The 19,304-nt window shown below is 45.4% G+C and overlaps 1 protein-coding gene across 1 annotated transcript in view; it reads left to right on the top strand.

The window, feature by feature from the left end:
• Positions 1–19,304, top strand: part of TBC1D10A (TBC1 domain family member 10A) — a 621,584-nt gene that overhangs the window by 404,385 nt on the left and 197,895 nt on the right. Inside the window, exon 4 of the mRNA XM_069619305.1 lies at positions 17,501–17,607. Coding sequence (XP_069475406.1) covers positions 17,501–17,607 — 107 coding nt within the window. The remainder of the gene's footprint in view (positions 1–17,500; positions 17,608–19,304) is intronic.

Here is a 19,304-nt window from a genome sequence, read left to right as displayed (position 1 = left end):
AAGGCTTTGTGTCTGACTGGCAGTTGACTAGTGTCACACATTCTGGGGGAAAAAACTACAACTGAGGCTACGGGCGTCGTGCGTCCTACTTATCACATCGGATGACGTCGGAGGAGGTCCTCGACGACGGCGCATCGAAGTCATCGACGCAGGACGCAGACGCCGAAAAAAGTTTCTGAAGCAGCACAGCTGTGGTGATTACATGTCATAGATATGGAATACGTCGTCGGACCATACCATCGAAAGAACGTTACCAGGTAAGAAAGTAACTTGTTCATCTCCTCACATGAAGAGCAAACAAAAGACTGGAAATATACAAATGGCATCTGACACCTGGTTAAGCTAGTTGGTACATATTAAAACATACAGCACCACTTTCTCACTTCAGATGTAATGTCATCAAGTGAACATTTATGCAACAGAGCAGGTGTACATAACCTCATACATGATATGGCATTTTTAACGCGCCTATACACAAGTCTTTCAAGGATGCTACAATGCCAGGGAGGGGAACATAGGGAGGACGGACAACGATCCTACTAGGCCAGGTGTCATAATATCGCAAGTGCGAGGGAAGGGGGATGGGACAGTGCAGTACATGGGAATAGGTAATAACAAGAAGTAAAGTAACGAGTGGCAAGGGTAAGTGCGTAGGTAAGTGCAGACATCAGGTGTCAAGGGCTGGGAGGGGGACTGTAGGGATACAGAAACGGTCCCCAAGTGCAGGGCTTGCAAGGTGGGCAGTGCAGGTGTGACGCTGGTGGTGAAGATACCTGGGCCTAAGATCAGAGGGTGTCCAGGTAGTCTGTGCAGTTCTGGTTACAGCCAGGAGGTCAGCAGAGGAGAGGCGGAGAAAAAGCAGAAGCAAATAGAAAGGTTTTGAGGTGCTTCCAAAGATGGTTCTCCTTAAGTTTAAGGGAGGCAGGGAGGCTGTTCCAGAGGGAGGCACCAGCCGAAGAAAGAGATCTACTACCAACTTGCTGCTTGGCGAAGCGACTGACCCTGAGGGAGTGGAGGCGGATGAGCAAAGAGCTAGAGAAGGAGATGCAAAGATTCTTATTAATAAGTCCTCTTTGTCTTATTCCCCACATAAATCTAATCATCCCAACTTCTCAAGGGCACAGATGTACATTGCCTAGGAGAGAGGGTGCCCAGATCTACAAAAGTATAAAACCTAGTAAGGTCACAATTGGCATATGGACCCGTGTGAAAGATCCTGCAGCATAACCAGGATACACCTGACCTCCAAAGACTCAAAGTATACTAGTATTGTGAAGATGGTACTTGGCCCATATGTTGAGCTCATGGTCATATAATTGATCCAGAAACGCTGTCTCGCACAGGAGCAGGAAGGCATCAAACGAACATTCATACAGCACAGCAGGTATCGACAACCTCATGGGTAAAACAATAAATAACACTTTTGTTCGCATATCCTCTTGATCGGGCTTCACATATTGTTAAACCTCCCTTCTACACGAGGGCCTACATGTATGTCACAATGGTAAGAACAGACCAACTCTCAAAAGATTTACACATCGCAATGACACAAAAGAACCTGCTTGATATGATAAGACATGGCATGATGTGGCATTTACCACACGCCTGTATACAAGTGTTGTGGCAGCAACAAGTGGAGAGCTCGAGAAGGAAGAGGCTTTGGAAGAGAAAGTTGGAGGTAGAGCGGTACCAGGCCCCAGAAAGTCTTGTGGACGATGCAGAGGTTCTTGAAGTTGATCCTTGCAGCCACAGCAAGCCAGTGAAGAGATTACACAGCTGGAGATATACGATCCCTGGGCTTGAAGCCAAGGACCGGTCTCGCAATCTGTTCTGGATATCTTGTAATGATTGAAGAATAGAGACAGGAAGATTTAGAAAGAGGCTGTTGGAATAGTCCAGCCTAGAGAGGACCAGACCCCTGGAGACACTGAGCTTCTGAGGGAAAGTGAGAAAAGGAAAAATACCTCTGCGGAGGTGCAGCTGATAGTTTGACTTCTTAGAGACGTCAGAGATGTGAGGAGAGGAGAGGGAGGAATCTAAGAAGACACCAAGGTTCCTAGCCTCACTTGAAGGAACAGGAAGAGGGCCCAGAGTGGGCGGCCAGAGAGAGGAAAGGAGGGAGTGGGTGTCCCAGTGAGGAGGATGTCAGTTTTACTGGCATTAAGGCAGAGATCATTGGCAGCACACCATTCCTGAATTGCAGGCAGGCGGTCTGGTATGAGAGAAGAAGCATAGGTGGTTGAGGGGAGCCTGAAAGAGAGCAGAGCGTCATCCGCTTAACATTGAAAATTGGAGCTGAAAGTATGGGTGGGCAAGAGGTGCCTGGAAGTGGTTGAAGAGCGAGGGAGAGAGGTTTAGACCCCTGGGCAACACCACAAGTAGAGAGATAGAATGGAGGAAAGACCCCAGTTGGACCTGAGAGGGTCGGTCGGTGAGAAAGGTCAACCAGGTCAGGGCCTGATCAGTAATACCAAAGTTTTCTTGGAGGCGATTGAGCAGGATGGCTTGGTTGAGTCTGTCAAAATAGATCTAGGAGAATGAGGACAGAAGGGAGATCAGAGTCGAGATTGGAGAGCAAGTCTAAGTCTTCATGGGTAGGAGAACAGTTTCTGTGCTTCTGGCAGCTCTGAAGCTAGACTGGTGGTCATGGAGGCAACTGACTGATTCAGTATGTAGATTAAGCTGGGAGATGGCCATCTTTTCCAAGGGTTTGCCCAGGAAAGGAGTGATGGAGATCGGGTGATAGTCAGCCGGAGAGGAAGGATCGGCTGAGGGCTAGAATGGGGTGCACAGTGTGCTTAAGAGGGAGGGGAAAGTTCCAGCAGCAAAGAAGTGATTGCATGAATCGGCCAAGATTGGAGCGATGGTGCCGATGTGGTTGTTGAAGATTCTGGATGAGCAGGGGAGAACCTGCTTTGACAAGACTTTCATAGATTGGACTTGTCTAGAAACATCATCGCGGGGGCGGGGGGATGAACAGAGGGAAGGAGGAGGAGAGGTGACCTCAGATGGGCCAGGAGCGGTAGTGGAGGAGGAAGAGGTAGTAGAGGAAGAGAAGGTGGACAGCCTCTCCTGTTTTATTAGTGAAATGAGAGGCCAAGGCCGTACAGAGGGTCTGGGAGGGAGCAGGATTGGCCAGCTCCTTGTAGATTTTGAAAAGTTCAGCAGAGTTGTTAGATGCCTCAGAGGTGCATGTTTGTATGTAGGCTCTCTTCTTAAAGAGGACAGCGTCTTTACTGCCTTTGGAGCAGGCGGCATGCCAGTTTGTCAGGGGGTGCCCCTGATGCCCTCCACTTCCTCTCCGCCGCCCTACACTTACGTTTAAGGACAGCGAGGTTGGAATCGTACCAAGAGTTGCACTTGGATTTGGACTTCAAACGGATCCTCGTGACAGGTGCAAGGACATCCAGAGTGTTAAAAATGGAGAGGTGAAGGTTAGAGAGGTCTGTGTCAGGGTGTGAGTCGGCCAAAGGTGCAGGAAGAGGAGAGAAAGTAGCAGTGAAAACCTCAAATGAGACACGCTTCATGGGGCGGATGACCGAGAAGGTAGGTGGCTGTGCTGGAGTCGGCTTCACCTCCGGGGAACAGAGGTGGGAAAAAAGGAAAAGGTGATACCTCCAAGAGAAGGGAGTGGTGAGAGGGTTGAGAAGGGGAGGTCTGAGGAGATCAGAACATCCAGGGTGTGTACTGCAGAGTGAGTCGGGCCAGAGGGAAGAATAGAGGGTGAGAGCGAATCGCAGAGGTTGCGAAAGAGTCTCCTGAAGAAGGGCTGGTAGCATCCAGGTGAATGTTCAAGTCTCTGAGGAGGAGAAGCTGAGAGGTAGAGGTGAGGAGGAGAGGTCAGCCCATTCAGATAGGAAGAGGGCGACCTGGCCATGCAACCTGTATATAGTGGCCACAGTGAGAGAGAAAGAGAGAGACTGTTCAAGGGAGGAGTAGTGCTGCATTGGAATGATAGAAGCAGGGATCCACTATGGGAAAATCAAGGCTTATATTCCCACCGGGACGGTTGGTTCTGGGTTCGGAGAGGTTCTTGTAGCAATCGGGAAGGAGAGTGTCGAAACTTGTGACAGAGCTGGCTGTAAACCAAGTCTTGGTGAATCAGAGTACATCCAAATCAAGCTCTTCCAGGAGACGGCAGAAGTCAGAGGAGTGTTTGACAGCTGAATGAGAGTTGAGAGTAGGGATGTGGAGCAGGTTGCCACATTTAAAGGACTTCCGGGGATGGTTACAGGCCAGAGGTACACCCTGTGGAAGTTTTGGAGGTGCCCGAGGATGCGCAGAGGAGGAAGGAAGAGAAGGCAGGGTAGTCGGAGAGGGAGAAGAGTGCCAGAGCAGTGGCGGAGGACAGAAGCAACCAGGGTGGCCAGAGAAGCAGCAGGGGGTGCTGAAGAGGTGGCAGAGGAAGGGGGCGGCAGAGGATCCAGAGGGGTAAGAAGGGTTAGCCGGAGAGGAAAGGAAGTTGATAAGGCACGGGAAGCGTCTCTCAAAGAGGAGATTGGCCTGAGGTCCCTGGACCAAGATGGTGCCATCCAAGTAGACATTAATGAGGTTCTTTGAGGAGTTGAAGGGGGCCAGGAGGGGCCTCCCACTGGGTGGCATCATTAATGGGAGAAGGTGAAAAATGAGAGAGAACAGAGACCATATGGGGGGGGGGGGTCTATAGGCCTGGAGAGGGAACGACAAAGAGTATGTCGGTAAAGGTCTGTCTGGAGGAAGCACTGGTATAGTTCTCTGTGATAGGGAAGCCCAGGTTTGTGACCAGGATGTACAGACCCACCAGAAAGAAAAGAGCACAACAAGGAACCTAGAAGTAGAGAATGCAGATGTAGTACAGAACCAAGGCAAAGCACAAAGTGCAACAGGGAACCTAGAAGTGAAGAATGCAGGCAATTGCAATGTGATGCCACAAACTGTGGATATCAACACATCAAGAACTGTAGAGAACAAACGGTCCATACAGTCAACAAGGCACAGAACACAACAGGAACCTAGAAGAAAAATGCAGCCAATGCAAAGTAATGCCAGAAAAACGATGGCGCACGAGACTGTCAGAAAAGTACAAAATAGATGCTACAAAGCTCATACAGCAGCCCCAGCTTAAGAGATCTTCTTACATGACATAAACATTATGCCATTCCAGCTCTTCATGGAGTTCGGTTGTATGACTAATGGTTTTTAAAATCATTTTTTGCTCAAAAGTGATCAGTCTCTGGTATCCTCTATTGGATCCCTTGATTTTCTTTACGATTACCCAACTGATGTGTCCCTTTTCCATAGAGTGTTTAACCAATGGAGCCTGAATGATGTTATTGGTGATATAGCTGCGGCAGTTTTGTTTTGCATTTCCAATTTGTCTTCCCTATATATCGGAGCCCACATGGGCATGTAATCATCTACACGACTTTTTCGCTGTTACAATTGCTTTGATCTTTAATGGACCATCTATCCTGCAATGTCCACTTCAGTGGTTTTCTCAGTGCATTTACACATGACATTGTCCACATGGATGACCCGTGATGGGTGGCGTGCCCCATAAGGTTGTCTGTCTTGTCATCTCTGAATTCCTGTCTGTTATATCATTTCTGATCAACATGTTTCTTATGTTCCTCTTATACAACTAAAGACGAGACGGTTTTGTTGAACATCTGCCTCCAATTTTTCATAATGAAAGATTTTCATTTTGTAGGATAAATTGGTGTAAGTGTTAACAAATACTGGTTCTGTATACTTTTTGGCTTTAATGGGAGCTTTTTCCAAAAGAGCTTCCTGCTTGTTAGAGCCTCTTTTAGCAGACTCGCTAACCAATTTACTAGGATAACCCCTTGTGATTAATTTGTTGTAAAGCACATTCACGCTTTTCTCATAATGCTCTTTATTGCTGATGTTCTGCTTTAATCTCAGTATATTGGTTTAAATGTTTTGGCATGATGGTTGGAGAAATGCACCGGAGCATTCCTATGTTTAGCCTTACTAAAAGGTTTAACAAGAAGTTTACCCTCATGATGGAAAAAGAAAACAAAAAGATTTCAACCTTGCTGATTTCCTTGGTAAACGTAAAAAACCTGTTTTACGCATTCAGCCAAGTGATGAAAATGCCGGCATCTTCATGGAAGCCTTCCCACACTATAAAGATGTCATCAGTATTACTTACTTACATTGTTTTAAATGAATCTTGAAAGGATTATTCTATGCATACGCTACCAGTTTCTGAAAAGTCTCAACCTATAGGTTTGCCAAATTGGGGGCAATGGCTTCCCCCAAGGCCATCTCTTTGACTTTTAAAAAGAAACCTCTCTGGAATTGGAAGACGTTTTTGGGGAGAGCGTATTCTGTACACCATAAGATGAACACTGACTGTGGTTGTCGGTTCTGCAACGCAATGTTTCCTCTACCACTTCCAATGTTGCTCTTTGGTGTATCAGTGTACAATGACTGTATATACAGACATATTAACAGATGTGATTCAGGTTAAAAAAAACACACCTTAGATTTTACTGATCACATCTTTGATGTCCCTTGGGTAACTTTAATTTGTAGCATAAATGGTTTCAAGTAATAGTCTGCAAATTTAGAAAGTGGCTCCAGGATAGAGTTGACCCCTGATTCAGTGGGCCGACCGGGAGGTAGAAGAGGGTTCTTATGTATTTTAGGGAGTATATAAAATAAAGGTATCCTCCTCCTATCTTCTCTCATCAAAGATTTGGCTTCCTGCCTCACAATCATCTGGTGATCTAAAGCACTTGACACTTTATTTCTGCAAACATGACATTGGTAGGATCACTTGCCAGCACACAGTAGCTGTTTCCGTCATACAGCAAGGTATTGCATTCAAAGATATCCTTTTGATTCAACAAAACATTAGCTCCTCTGTCAGCTTGACCCACAATGACCTCATGATCTTTCGCTAACTTTAGCATAAAGTACTTTTGTTAATTACTAAAATAAGAGTGGGTATCCCTTTCAAGGGATTCTAGTCTGGTGATCTACATGACTTTCTTAAACACAAGGAACTCGGTGGAGTGGCTATGCACTGGAAGATTGAAGCGGGAAGGATCTCATAAACTGCTACATCTTGGATGCGAAGTCAGGTTGATTTTGAAAAAACATGTATATCTATTTTACGCATACAAGGTTGGCACTCTGCTCTAAATTCGAACGGATCATGTTGTTTAGTCATGACAAAATGGAGTCCCTTATTCAAAGTGAGTTCCTCTTCCTTGCTTAGTGAATAGGATGAAATATTCACTACCACTGTTTTTGACTCCTGTTCTCATTTGATTACTGTTTCAATTCCCTCTGTGGGAACCTTGAACTAAAAAAGATGCACAACCCTGTCTGGAGCGATTCCTACCTCTATGCCCTCTTGGTCATTCTCGTATCTTGTTCCCCTGAAGTACTACTTGTACTAGCAGCATTGTTATTCCTATTTTTCCCCCAACCCCTCTTCACTTGAACAATACAAAATGTCAGGAAAATGTACTCTTCTCTTTCTATTGGGTTCACCATAACTGTTAACAAATGTATGGTTTTCTGAGGTGTAGGGTAATCTTTTATGTGGTACAATTTAAAATGTTGAGCTTAATTTGTTTCATATACAGATGTGTTGAACTAAGCATGTTTGGTTTCACATCCAGATACATATGAATGTTTTCAGAGCTACACTGATCATTGGACCATTAGGTGGGGTTCACTGCCATTTGTGCTAGGTTTATGGAAGGCTTGTAGGACTGCTGAGCATGCGCTATTGAGTTTGAGGCTTGTAAGGGTGTGACTAATTTTGAGTCACATGGCATGTGTTTCAGGACCATTTTGTTTCCAAAGCGTGTGGCTGACTGGTGCCACACAATTTGTTTATACTTGGACTGCAGTGATTCTCAGAGGCCCTTGTTTCCAACATGTTTAAGGGCTATTGATAGTAGTAATATGCTGCCCGGAGGTCAGACCAATGTAGCGCCCAGTTTGGGACTTCCATTCCCCGAGCGTACTCGGCACGATCAGTCAATTTTCTATTTCAATATTTGTTTTCAAGCCGGTTCGGAAAACACATATAAAGAGAGGCGCTGAATGGCTGTGTTTATTACATTGAATCCTGCTACACAGTGCCACAACGTGTGAATATATTGCCCCGAGGAATGAAGGCAATATCTTGTGATTTGGTCTCGGTGAACTGTTTTTGATACACTGGCCCCAGTCTCTGTGCACAGTGGTGTTGTAGTGTGGGCCATATTACACCAGACACAAGGTGATGATGGGGATGCTATATGCATGTGCCAGTGAAACCTGGTATTCTGTTAACAGCGGAGTGTGACTTCGTAGTACCTTGGTATTTTCGAGCACTGAGTAAGACTTTTCTGAGGCTTGTGGAGTTTTTGGGCACTGGTTCAGGTCTCTATGGTGAAGGGGACAGACAGTGTTACAGTGAAGAGTATGTTTACTCATATGATATGGGCTGTGGGCCATAAATAGTTTTTCCTTTGTAGGCACGTGTTTGATATCTTTCAATTTTGTAACTTATGAAGATGTGATACAGACGCCTTGCATAATTTGGAGTGTGCTTAGGAGGAAACAATCATTAGGTATGCCAAATTCTGTTATCGTTTGTCCCCTAGATAAGGGGTTAGCTAATGCTTTTTGGAGTTTGGAAAGAACATTTGGAGAGCCCACCTTTGAAAGCCTGTGTGTGTTTTATGTATTGTAGTGTTTGGTTGTTGGCCAGTGGAGGCCTTTAGATACATCTAGGACTGGACATTAATATTCTTCACTAGGGTTCATACCATGCCTAGTACTTCCTATTAAATATTTGTGCTTGTCGTGTAGAAGCATCTACCAGCATACATTTAATTTTTGTTTGGAGTTATTTGATATCAATTAATATCTTGGTGTAAAACTGGTGACTTTTTCCTCTTCTGTTTGATTTTTAGTGGTAGAAATTTTGTGGAGCAATCTTTTGATGCCCGCCGCCATCTTTGTTTGGGGTTTAAGTAACTGTGTGGTTCCGTCTGATTGGCCACGAAGACACACACATCTGATTGGTTCAGAGTCTCTTTGTGGTTCAGAGTGTCTCTTTTGTGCTAGTGGACTGGCGTGTAACTCAAGTCGTTTGAGAGATGCATGTTTGGGCAAATTAATAGTCGAGTGAAATAGTTAATAATAAAAATGATAGCACTGCAAAATAAGGCAATAGAAATAAGCTTGTCAATAGGCAGACTTATATGAGTACAAATGTTTCTCATTTGTTCGGTTGTGGGCTGAGGAGCCCCATGATAAGTACGGGCACAGTGCCCCAAACACCCACTTTGTCCTCGATTAGTGCCTTGCTGCCATATCAGCCAGGAGACTGCTCCGGCGAAGTATGGAATCAACTGCTGTCCCAAAAGGCCCCAATACTCAAAACTTTGACCCTGGGACAGAAACGTTTCTGTACTCACCCTGGTGAATTGGTCAAATAGGCAGCTTGGAACATAGAATTTGTCCATTCCTTTTCATCCCAGACATCGTGCCTTGGTTTACATGAAATCTGCTTCATTTTCTCCCTCTTACTCCATGTTCTGTTTACTCTGGTTACATTGAGACATAGACTAGGGGTATGGGACCAAACGCTTCTAAGGCACAGTCTGCCACTGCCTACTCAGGAATGCCAGGACAGAGTGGGAGGAGTAGCTGTCTGTCCTGCAATGTTCTTTCTCTTTTCAGCCTGGTTCAATTTATTTGAGGGTTTGTATGGGGCACATCATCCACTTGGTTTTGGATGTGATCTCAAAGGGATGCAGTATCTACTTTGTCTCAATCCCTTCGGACTTTGGGGGTCACTTGACTGTTGGACATTGGTTTCATTTTGTTTTCTTTTTCATTTTTTAGCAATGACCACGATATGCATTACATTATTAGGTTTTGGATTTTGTTATTTTGATTGGACACAGTTCTGCGGGGGCGTTTTGATTGGGTTGAGAGATTTTTAATGATTTATTTGTGCTTTGGACCTCTGTTCCAAGTGATTCTATTTGGCTTAGTCAGCCTTGAGACTATTCACCAGTATTCACCTCTAGAGGGTCTCCTGCACAACAAGGGATAGTGGTGCAATACCACCTGGATGATTCACTGGCTTGCGCTCCTGCCCTTATAAAAACATTGCCAGACACAGAGGGTTTACACATTTCTCAAGTGTGTTCGGTTGTATTATGAATATACAAAAGTTCCACTACGGAACCAGTGTCACAGATGGCCTCAGAAATTCAGTTACAGATGATGGATTTAGGATGCTATATTGCAATTTAAAACAAAGGGGTTGGGACCGCTGGGACGGTTGAAATTAAGGGGGTCCATACGGCTCTCTCAACCTCCCCATGTGCTCCCTCCACCGTAACACAGAGGCCCCTAACCACCAGATTATCCTCGACACATTCTAAAGCACAATAACCCCTGCTGTCTAGATCTTTGCTAAACTGGAAGAGAAACATAAAGGCTTTGGTCCTCACCATTTAGCTCCCCCAGGGAATTTCTAAATGATCCTCCCCCCTTTTGATACCAGACTGGTTTAGCTGGGATGTCTCCACTTCTCCCCCCCCCCCTCTGCACACTTCCTCTCGCTCGAATATCTCTCTATCTTCTCCCACAATGATCTTCTTATTCTCCCTCACTCTTAACCGATACCTCTTTCTTTCCCCTCACACTCCTTTCGATATGCTCCCCTCTCCCTCTTGTCACTTCCCTTCAGTTACCCCCTTGCTTTATGCACCTCTCCTCTCTTCCTATATCACTACCTGCACCCCTCTCCTCCAATGACCCGTCTCGTCATCTGTCTCCTGACAGTCACTCTCTGCCTCTCCCCAACTACCTAAAACCATCTTCTCTTCCCCACCTATTTTTTCTACTACCCCTTTCACCTTCTCACCACTCCCCTGCCCCCCTCTGTCACCTACTCACCACCTACATCATTCCCCCTACACTTCCCTTTTCTTTCACCCCATCACTACACTGCATACAAGTAGTACCATGCGCTCCTGCACACCATACCTTAGCTGCGTTCTCTCAGAACACTGTCAGTCTCCTCCGCACAGCACTCTGCTTGACTGTCCATCCTCAGCCTGGCCTCTTGGTTCACCACCCCTGCACCTGACCTCGGTCAAACACCTTTACACTTCTGTACTGGCTGTGCTTTTATAGCACAACTTTCCTTCTTCCAACACTCCTCATGCCACTCTTTGGTCCCCCTGGGCACATGCTCCTGTCATGGCCACAGGCCCCAGAACACAAAAACCACACCATCTAGTGATGGGGGGCAATGGGTCACTTGACTCACTTATGTCCTTTTGGGACCTATAAACACGGGGGCCCTGGTTGGACTCGGTCCTGGCGCCTTTGGCGTCGGGCTCATATAGAGATGTGAGCAGGAACACTTTATTTCAGTGCAGGAGTGCTTTTATTTTACAAGACCTTTCCAGAGCTATTCTCTGGAATAAAAAGCCTTTATTCCAGAGAACATCCTCATGTGCTGACTCATTGGGTGTGGCAGGTAGGCTGAACCTAGTGGGCGTGGCTTCAGAAGCTCAGCTATAAAAGCTGCTCCATCCTTAAGGGCGTTGCTTCGCGTTACTGTGCACTCGCGTGCAACGTGACGCTCACCGCCTCTTGGACCAGTTTACTTACCTTTTGAAACCAGGCGTTCTCATGCATACTCACCTTCAGGAAACCGGCGCTTCATTGCTTCATCTGCAGACTCATCTCCTGACATCCAGCGATCTTGATCCTGACGCTGCAGCACCGCACTCCGCATCCACGAACTTGGACCATGTGAAGAAGAAAGACCAGGTTAGAACATTCGTCCTAGGGCCGCACTGCATTTGAACCCCGCGCATCCCCTAGTTAACGTACCAGCTACCGCTGCAGCTACGTTCCTCATTCCCTCCAGCTGTCGCCTCAAGCTCCACAGCTTCTGCCGGCCGGCAACATCACCTGCAAGGGAAGAAAGCAAAAGAGCAAACATCAAAAGTGGAACAGACAGCAATACAAGACAACAAATTTTACAATACAACAAAAACAGACGAGGAAAGACAAAGGCAAACAGGAACACTTGCCTGAAGTATAGTTGCTTAGTCGCAGCAGGGCTGGACTACCACGTGCAAGGGACCAGTGAAGGACCTCTGTCCAGATCATACAAGCGCCCGTGCCAGAATCAGCAGAACGGAGTGCTCGCCAAAACTAATCAACAGGTGAGCTTTCCAGGGACAGCGCATCCCATGGGTACCACGGTTTGGAAGAAGGTCTGGAAGGAGATCAGGCGCACAAGCTGGCATACTCACGCCCCCTATTCTCCATGCAGGAGCAGTCCCGAGCAGCATCACCTATTACCACCAGTCACCACATAAGCGCAGTGGGCGACGTCGGACCCGAGCGACCTCACCCCCGGGAGGGTTGCAACCGTGCCCCAACGCCTCCGCAGAGACCAGTTGAGCGTAACGGCTCCCTTTGGCCTATCTCTAGCTAAGCTTTCCCGCCTAAGAAGGCTTTATCCCCCTCTCACTTTTTGAATTCTCCAATTGCAGAGTGGCATCCAGGTGCTCAGGCTAGTTGTTTTTTTGGTTTGCTTCAGGTGCTAGTGATTCACCCTCACCCCCCATGTGTTTTGGGGAGGATTGCTGTCGAACCTCCTCCTTGTAGTCCCTTCGCATTCTGTTTTCTTTTGCTGCCCGACCATTCTCCTCCGGGGTCATTCTAGTGTTGTTGGGTCAGGTGTTTGGTGTCTTGTCCCTTTTAGGCAGGCAGTGCATGTTGCGATTCTGAATGACAAGAGAACTCTGGTTCGAAAAGCGTCTGACGGGCATTATGGAATTGACGGTGGTACCATCTTATACCCCTCCGACCCCCCCATCTCATCACCCTGCTTCTGGGATAGGACTTGCTCTGGCAAACATCCTGGTAGGCTGCTGTCAAGATCGGCAGGGGTCCCTGCCTCCCCACCCTTCCCCCTATCTCCCTGCCACTGATTGGGTAAAGCCTTGACTCTGCCATACCAGTTTACCTTGGAGCAAGAGGTTTTTTCAAAACATCTAGAAAGATTTTGATTCCTTCTTATAGGGACCAAGACTCTTCAACCTCACCTAAAAGAACTCTTCGACTGGTCTACAGCCCTGGCTCGACAGTGTCTCCTGGTGCAGTGGGGCATAGCTGCATGCGTTTTCATCCTTCCTTGGGCAAGACACCTAAAACTACTTGTTAGATTTTTCCTTGATCACTGGGTCCAAGACTTGCGAAATTATGCATTCCATGTGCCAGTCTCTCTACAGATCTGACAGGATCAGTGATGATTCCAGGAGGGAAAGGCAATGGATCAACATAGTCAACTGGCCTTCGACACTGATGCCCATTTGAATGGCTTTGGGTCGACCCTGGGTTGACAAAAAGGTAAGGGGATTTAGTCTCCATTGGAGACTACCATATCATCCAGCCATTGGAAGACATCCATCCTTCAAGCACACCTTGCCTTCTCCCTACATCTACAGTAGTAGGCTAGCTTGGTATGCATGGGCAACCATGTGCTCCACTTATGTTAGCAGATAAGAGCTCAAGTGGTCATGTGCTGGACAGAGATTGCATGCAAGCTTGGTCTTTGTGTCGAGATTAATCTGTTTATACCTCTACTGGTTGCATGCATCCAAGGATAGGAAAACCTCTTCCTGGACATCTTGCTCAATGCTTCAATCTTCAACTCCATCTGCCAGACTTTCAGCCTTCATCAGATGGAATCGTTTTCATCCAGGATGGATCATATTCTCCCAGTTTACTGCTCCTGGACCCAAGACAAACTGGCTTGTGGAGTGTGAACTGTCCTTGACCTGGCTTGATAGCTTTGTCGTCCTACGTGTTATGGAGAAAATCGGGAGAGATCGTACAGGGATTCAGATTTTCCTTTTTCATGGAGGAAGTGTTTTTTTTCTTCTGTGAAAAATGTTGCTACCCCAGGATGGAGTTATACCAATGTTTTCCTTCCAGGCAAATCCACCTTTTGCTTTGAACTGGCTACACTGCTTCAAAAATGAGCACTTTGGTCTCTTGGAAAAAGGCCCCTTTTGTGAGGATGTCGTAGATATCCTGCAATCACAAAAACCTACTACTCATACATTTTGTATCCATCGCAGAAACACCTTCTGGGCATAGTGTAGTACCAAGAATTCCATGCCTTTTTTCTGTAACCTCTCTAACTTTGGCTTCTTGTTGGGCCATTGTTCATAGACTGGTAAGAGTTTGTTTAGCTTCTGTTAAAAGGCTCTCTGTCCACAGCTGGCATTGCTTGCTTAGAGGGATATGACAGTCTGTTTTTACACAGCTTTGCCCAGACTTGCAAACGCACTCGGTCTCCTGTGTCAACTTGTGATCTGCTGCTTATCCTTCAATCTCTTCAGGGGCCCCTTTTGAGCCATTGACATCCACCTAAAGGTTTTGTCAGCCAAAATTTTCTGGTGTCCATTCTGTCTGCTAGGCAATTGGGCCAACTGGGTGTCCTCTCCCTTGGTCCCTTTCCTCCTTTTCCCCCTGAATGATTTTTGCTGTGCTTCTACCTTTTCGCTGTTTCTACCTTTGTGCTTAAAGTGGGGTCCAACGTTAACCTCTAACAGGACCCCTAAATCCCTTCGCATTTCTTTTGGTCCTGGTCATCAGGGTAAGGTGGTTTTCTCTGTTACCCCTAGCTTAGGCTGGCTACTTGCATGTGCTGACAGAGATCCTTATTCCTGCAGCCATTCACATTTGGTCTACCAGGGAACACCATCTTGTCAGGAGATTGGGGTGTGATGAATCCTGTGGCGTCCTCGCTAAACCCTAGAGTTTGCTCCCATGTGGCCAGGGGAAGGCAGCTGCTACTTGATCCCAACCATGGGGGGTGGTATCATGAGGTAGTATCACATGGGAGGAGACTGCTGTCAAGAGCAAGTGGGTAAGAAGCAAGTGGTGAGACGCAGTATTCATCCTCTTTTGAGGAAGAAATTCCCATTTTACCCAAATACATAGTGGCATGCTGTCAGTATAAACTTCCTTCTCCTATAACTACCTAACTCATTGACTGAGTGTCTGCTAAACAACATAAAGTTGCTACATTGGAGGTTCTGGAAGTAAATATGATAACCCCACATTGTTATGATTCTGCCTAATAAAAGGTCCTACAAAACAAGGGTAAATCACGTTTTTTCACAACCTCCCATAAGCCTGACAACTCTCAGTTCACAAATTAGTTAGTTATTTAAATGTAAATAGACCAAAGACATTATGGACTTCAAACCCATAATGCCTGTGGTACTGAGACGAGGAAGAGGGACTCTGTTTATGAAGATTAAAGGTGCCATGAAGCATAATGAGCGGTTTAGTTATGGTATGAAGCACCTGAGCGGGTGATTTAAATTCAGGGATGAGATGCCGGTGAAGGAGGGAGACGCTGATTGGGGAGCAGAGGCGGCAGCAGGGCTGAATGTGGGATACGCTGTGGAAGCAGTAGCAGCACCAGCGAATGCCTACACGGGAGAAGATGCATGGCCTTGCAGAGAGCGCGGTTGAAAGTGGTTTTAGGGACAGCTATGCTGCGTGGGAAACTAGCTCCCAGCATGCCGTGAACCGCTCCGGTGAGGAAGCAGTACCAGAGACCTCGCAGAGCTGTCAGAGCTCCACCAAAGGACTGTGCTAGCCACGACTTTCAAACTGGAGCTGGTAGCTGTGCAGACAGACCTGAGGAGATCCGCTGCAGTACCTGAGAGTAAGGAGATGCAAGGAAAGACCTGCGAGTTGGCCTGAGACGCCAGGTGACCCTGGGGCGCTGGAATTGGACATTTAATTGGAACAAATGATTTTTAATACGGAACAAATTAAATAAGGCAGCCAGTGCAATTTCTCTTATATGGGATACCAGTTGGGGGAGATTTGTAACCCACATTGCCTGAAGCCAAGAGCCGCAGAAGGGTGATACAAAGGCAGCCAGGGTACAACTTTCCTAATAAAGGATATCAATTGGGGGATGATTGTAACCCACAATGCCAGCAGCCAAGAGGCTGCATAAGAATAATACAAAGGCCCCAGGAGCACAAATCGCCTTATTAGAAACAGCAATGGGGAGAAACCGGTTAGCTGCATTGCCAACAGCCAAAAGGCTATTGAAGAGGAATACAGAGACAACAATGGCACAACTTCCCTTTTATGGAATACCAATCTGGGGATATCTGTAACCCACCTTGTCAAGAGACTATATAGAGAAAGTTATTGTTCAAACCTCCTCACATAGGATACTGGTGTGGAGGATCTTTGAACAAACATTACCACTGAAAACAATTGTACTTGTAGTTTTTCATCCTGGCAGGCGAGTAAGCCAGGAAAGGGACCAATATTCATGGCAGGCGAGCGCACCAGAACTGTGGCTCTGGCAAAAACATTTGTTGGACGGAACCTGATCATTGTATCACCTTTCTTGATGAACTGTTGCATTATCAAACGTAATTGATGTGCTCGCCTGACAAAGGTTTTTCCTTTGAAGAAGTGGGATGTAGTAATTACTCTTTGAAGAAAACAATTGCATTGGTTTATGAACTTGTGTTTCAAGGGGAAAACCTTTCCTTTGGCAAGCAGGAGACATTGAAAAATAAGTTATTTTGATTTTTGACCAAACATTTGTGAAAGAGACAGTTTCTTTGGTAAGTGGAAGGGTCCAGTGAATGGAAAATACTTTTTGTGCTAAGTTTGTTATTACGCAGAACTTTATTGAATCCGAACTTTGCTCAAGCTTTTCCCGAACCGATCCAGGGGAGCCTAACTCTGATCACAAGGAGTACTTTCTAAAACCTTTGGGTTCTAATTGGTATTTTTGTTTTGTTGAACTGAAGACCGACAAGCATTCCTTTCTTTGTGTATTAGTGCGAGGGTCAAAGACCCTTTGGACCCTGTCATTTTTCTTTAGTTTTTGTTTGCTAGGCAGGGCCATCCTTGTTAGGTTAGGGAAAGATGGCTGTTAATCTCGCCCCTTTTTTGTTTAATAAAAATGGCAACTTTTGAGTAAACTATACCTTTGTGGCTGTCTTGCATTTGTGACCCCTCACAGGTCTCTTCTTGATAGCTACACAGCCACTGTTTACTGGAAGTGTATTGCCCTCATGTGCTCATGGCATGGCAGTAGGGGGTGAGAACTGCTATTACAAAGCACACCTTTAGAATTGATTGCTATCCCTCACAGTTATGAAACTTATCTGCCAAAGTTAACTAAAGTGGCATTTTGCACACCGGCTATGACAATGGAGAAATAATGTGTTTCATTCTTTCTCCTTTCCTTCTGTGTTTTAGCTCCTGCTCACTTTTACTTGTCCATTTTCATATGTGCACTTTCACCATTCCTTCCTCTTTGAAGTTGTCTCACTTATTCTAGTTCCCCCCCCCCCAGCTTCTTATTTGGTTTCTTTTCCTCACATGAAGTTCCCGGATGAATCTTTTCACCTGCTTTTTCCTTTCTCACACAATTTCTCTTTTACAGGAACTGGACATCATGGCAGGAGATCCGAAGTGGGTTGATGTGATTGAACGAGATCTTCACCGACAGTTTCCCTTTCATGAAATGTTTGTGGCACGTGGAGGCCATGGGTAAGCAATAGATTAATTGTAACAGTATCTTTGGTGAAGCTGGTTCTGGAACTAAAATAAGATGCTGGAGACAACTGGCCTTTTTATTAATAGTAATCAGTTATTTTTGTGATGACACTGATTCAGAATAGTCCTGGTGTGCATTACTGGATAGATGTTGATAAATGTATGGGAGTGCCTTAACAAAAGGGCGGATTCCCAGTTGCTGATTGAAGGATATTTAAGCTTACATTCGACTATGAAATTCTTACTGGGCACATTATGATCTTCAACAGAGCTTCAACTTAAGGTTGTTCTGAGATGTAGTGGCAGCACTGAGCAAACATTTGTTGTTTAACATCGACACCAGGATACTTGTTTGATTATGAAATGTTATCATAGATCAAATGACGTCTCGTCTCTTGTGGCTCTTACTAGAAGCGCCTATACGTTAAGTTACCCAATATAGGCAATCGTGCACACTTGCCTTACAGGTTTCAAGAGCCACAGATTTGTACACTGTAGGGAATTAATGTTCTAAGAGGCAGATGCCCTGCTTCACAGAAGAACATTTAGACATTTGTATTGGTGTTTCTGTACCAAAGCACTGTATGTAATCAGCGATACAATAATAGATCATTTTCCAAGTTTATTGTAATCATGTCAAGGAAAGAGAAAGCTTTGCTTGAGACTTGAACAGAGAATAGAATAGGCAAATAAGGAGAGTTTACTTATTTCAGTGCTTAGGAACCTGAAGGGAGAGAGCAAAACATGGGATTGGGCACAGGAAGATTTAAGGACTACATGAAGAAAGTAATATTGGGACTGCAGAGAATGTGATGACCTATAAACTTAGACAAGAGAAGAAAGATGGTGGGAGAGGAGATCATGGATACACTTAAAAACAATACAGAGGAAAGGCAAAAGATGTGTTTTAAAGGAGAGCCAGGAAAGCAGTGCAATTGAAGTATCAATAGAATCGAGAATAGAAAGTCAGAAGAGAAGTTAAATAGTTATTAATTGAGCATGGTGGGGCTACTTGGTAGGCAGGGGGACCAGCTAGGAGTGCAGAGCAATAAACAGGATGAGACGTTTAGTCCTGAGGGTGTCCTGGACACTCGTGTTCATTTGCAGAGGTCATGCAACAGAAAGCACATTTTATAAATGCTCCCACTGCCACAACAGAAATGGGGTTACCACTGGTAAATAAAAATGAAGCACAGATCCTAAGTTCGATATGTTGTGGCTAGGGGTGGGTTACTAGTTTAGTAATCGCAGTTTACCAAAATATCTGCACTTTGTTTACCTATATAGTTAAAATCAACTGGTGCATTTTGTTCACTTATCCCATTAAGAACATTTGTAAATAAGAATAATAGTAGAGAATCGGACAATATTGATAATGAGTAACAGTACTTAATTGTTACTTTATTACGAACAATGGCTTGTGTGTTGAACAATAAAAAACAATAAAAATCAGTTCCAAACATGAAAGACTGAACAACGTGGACTAAAACTGTAAAAGAGGAAAAGCATTTACATCAGTAATGTTGGACCCTTAGTGGGTTCCAGAACATAGAACCAGAATCTTATCTGTTGGAAGACTTCCCTTCACTAATCATTAAATGCCATAAATAGGAATGCAAAAGAGAAAGAGAAAGAGAGTGGAGAATGTTCCCGCTGCTAGCACAGAACTGTGAGCAGATAAGCCCCAGACC

Source organism: Ambystoma mexicanum, chromosome 10 (assembly GCF_040938575.1).
Source record: "Ambystoma mexicanum isolate Mex_15411 chromosome 10, UKY_AmexF1_1, whole genome shotgun sequence".
Taxonomy (NCBI): Eukaryota; Metazoa; Chordata; class Amphibia; order Caudata; family Ambystomatidae; genus Ambystoma; species Ambystoma mexicanum.
This window is presented reverse-complemented; position numbering and strand designations above follow the sequence as displayed.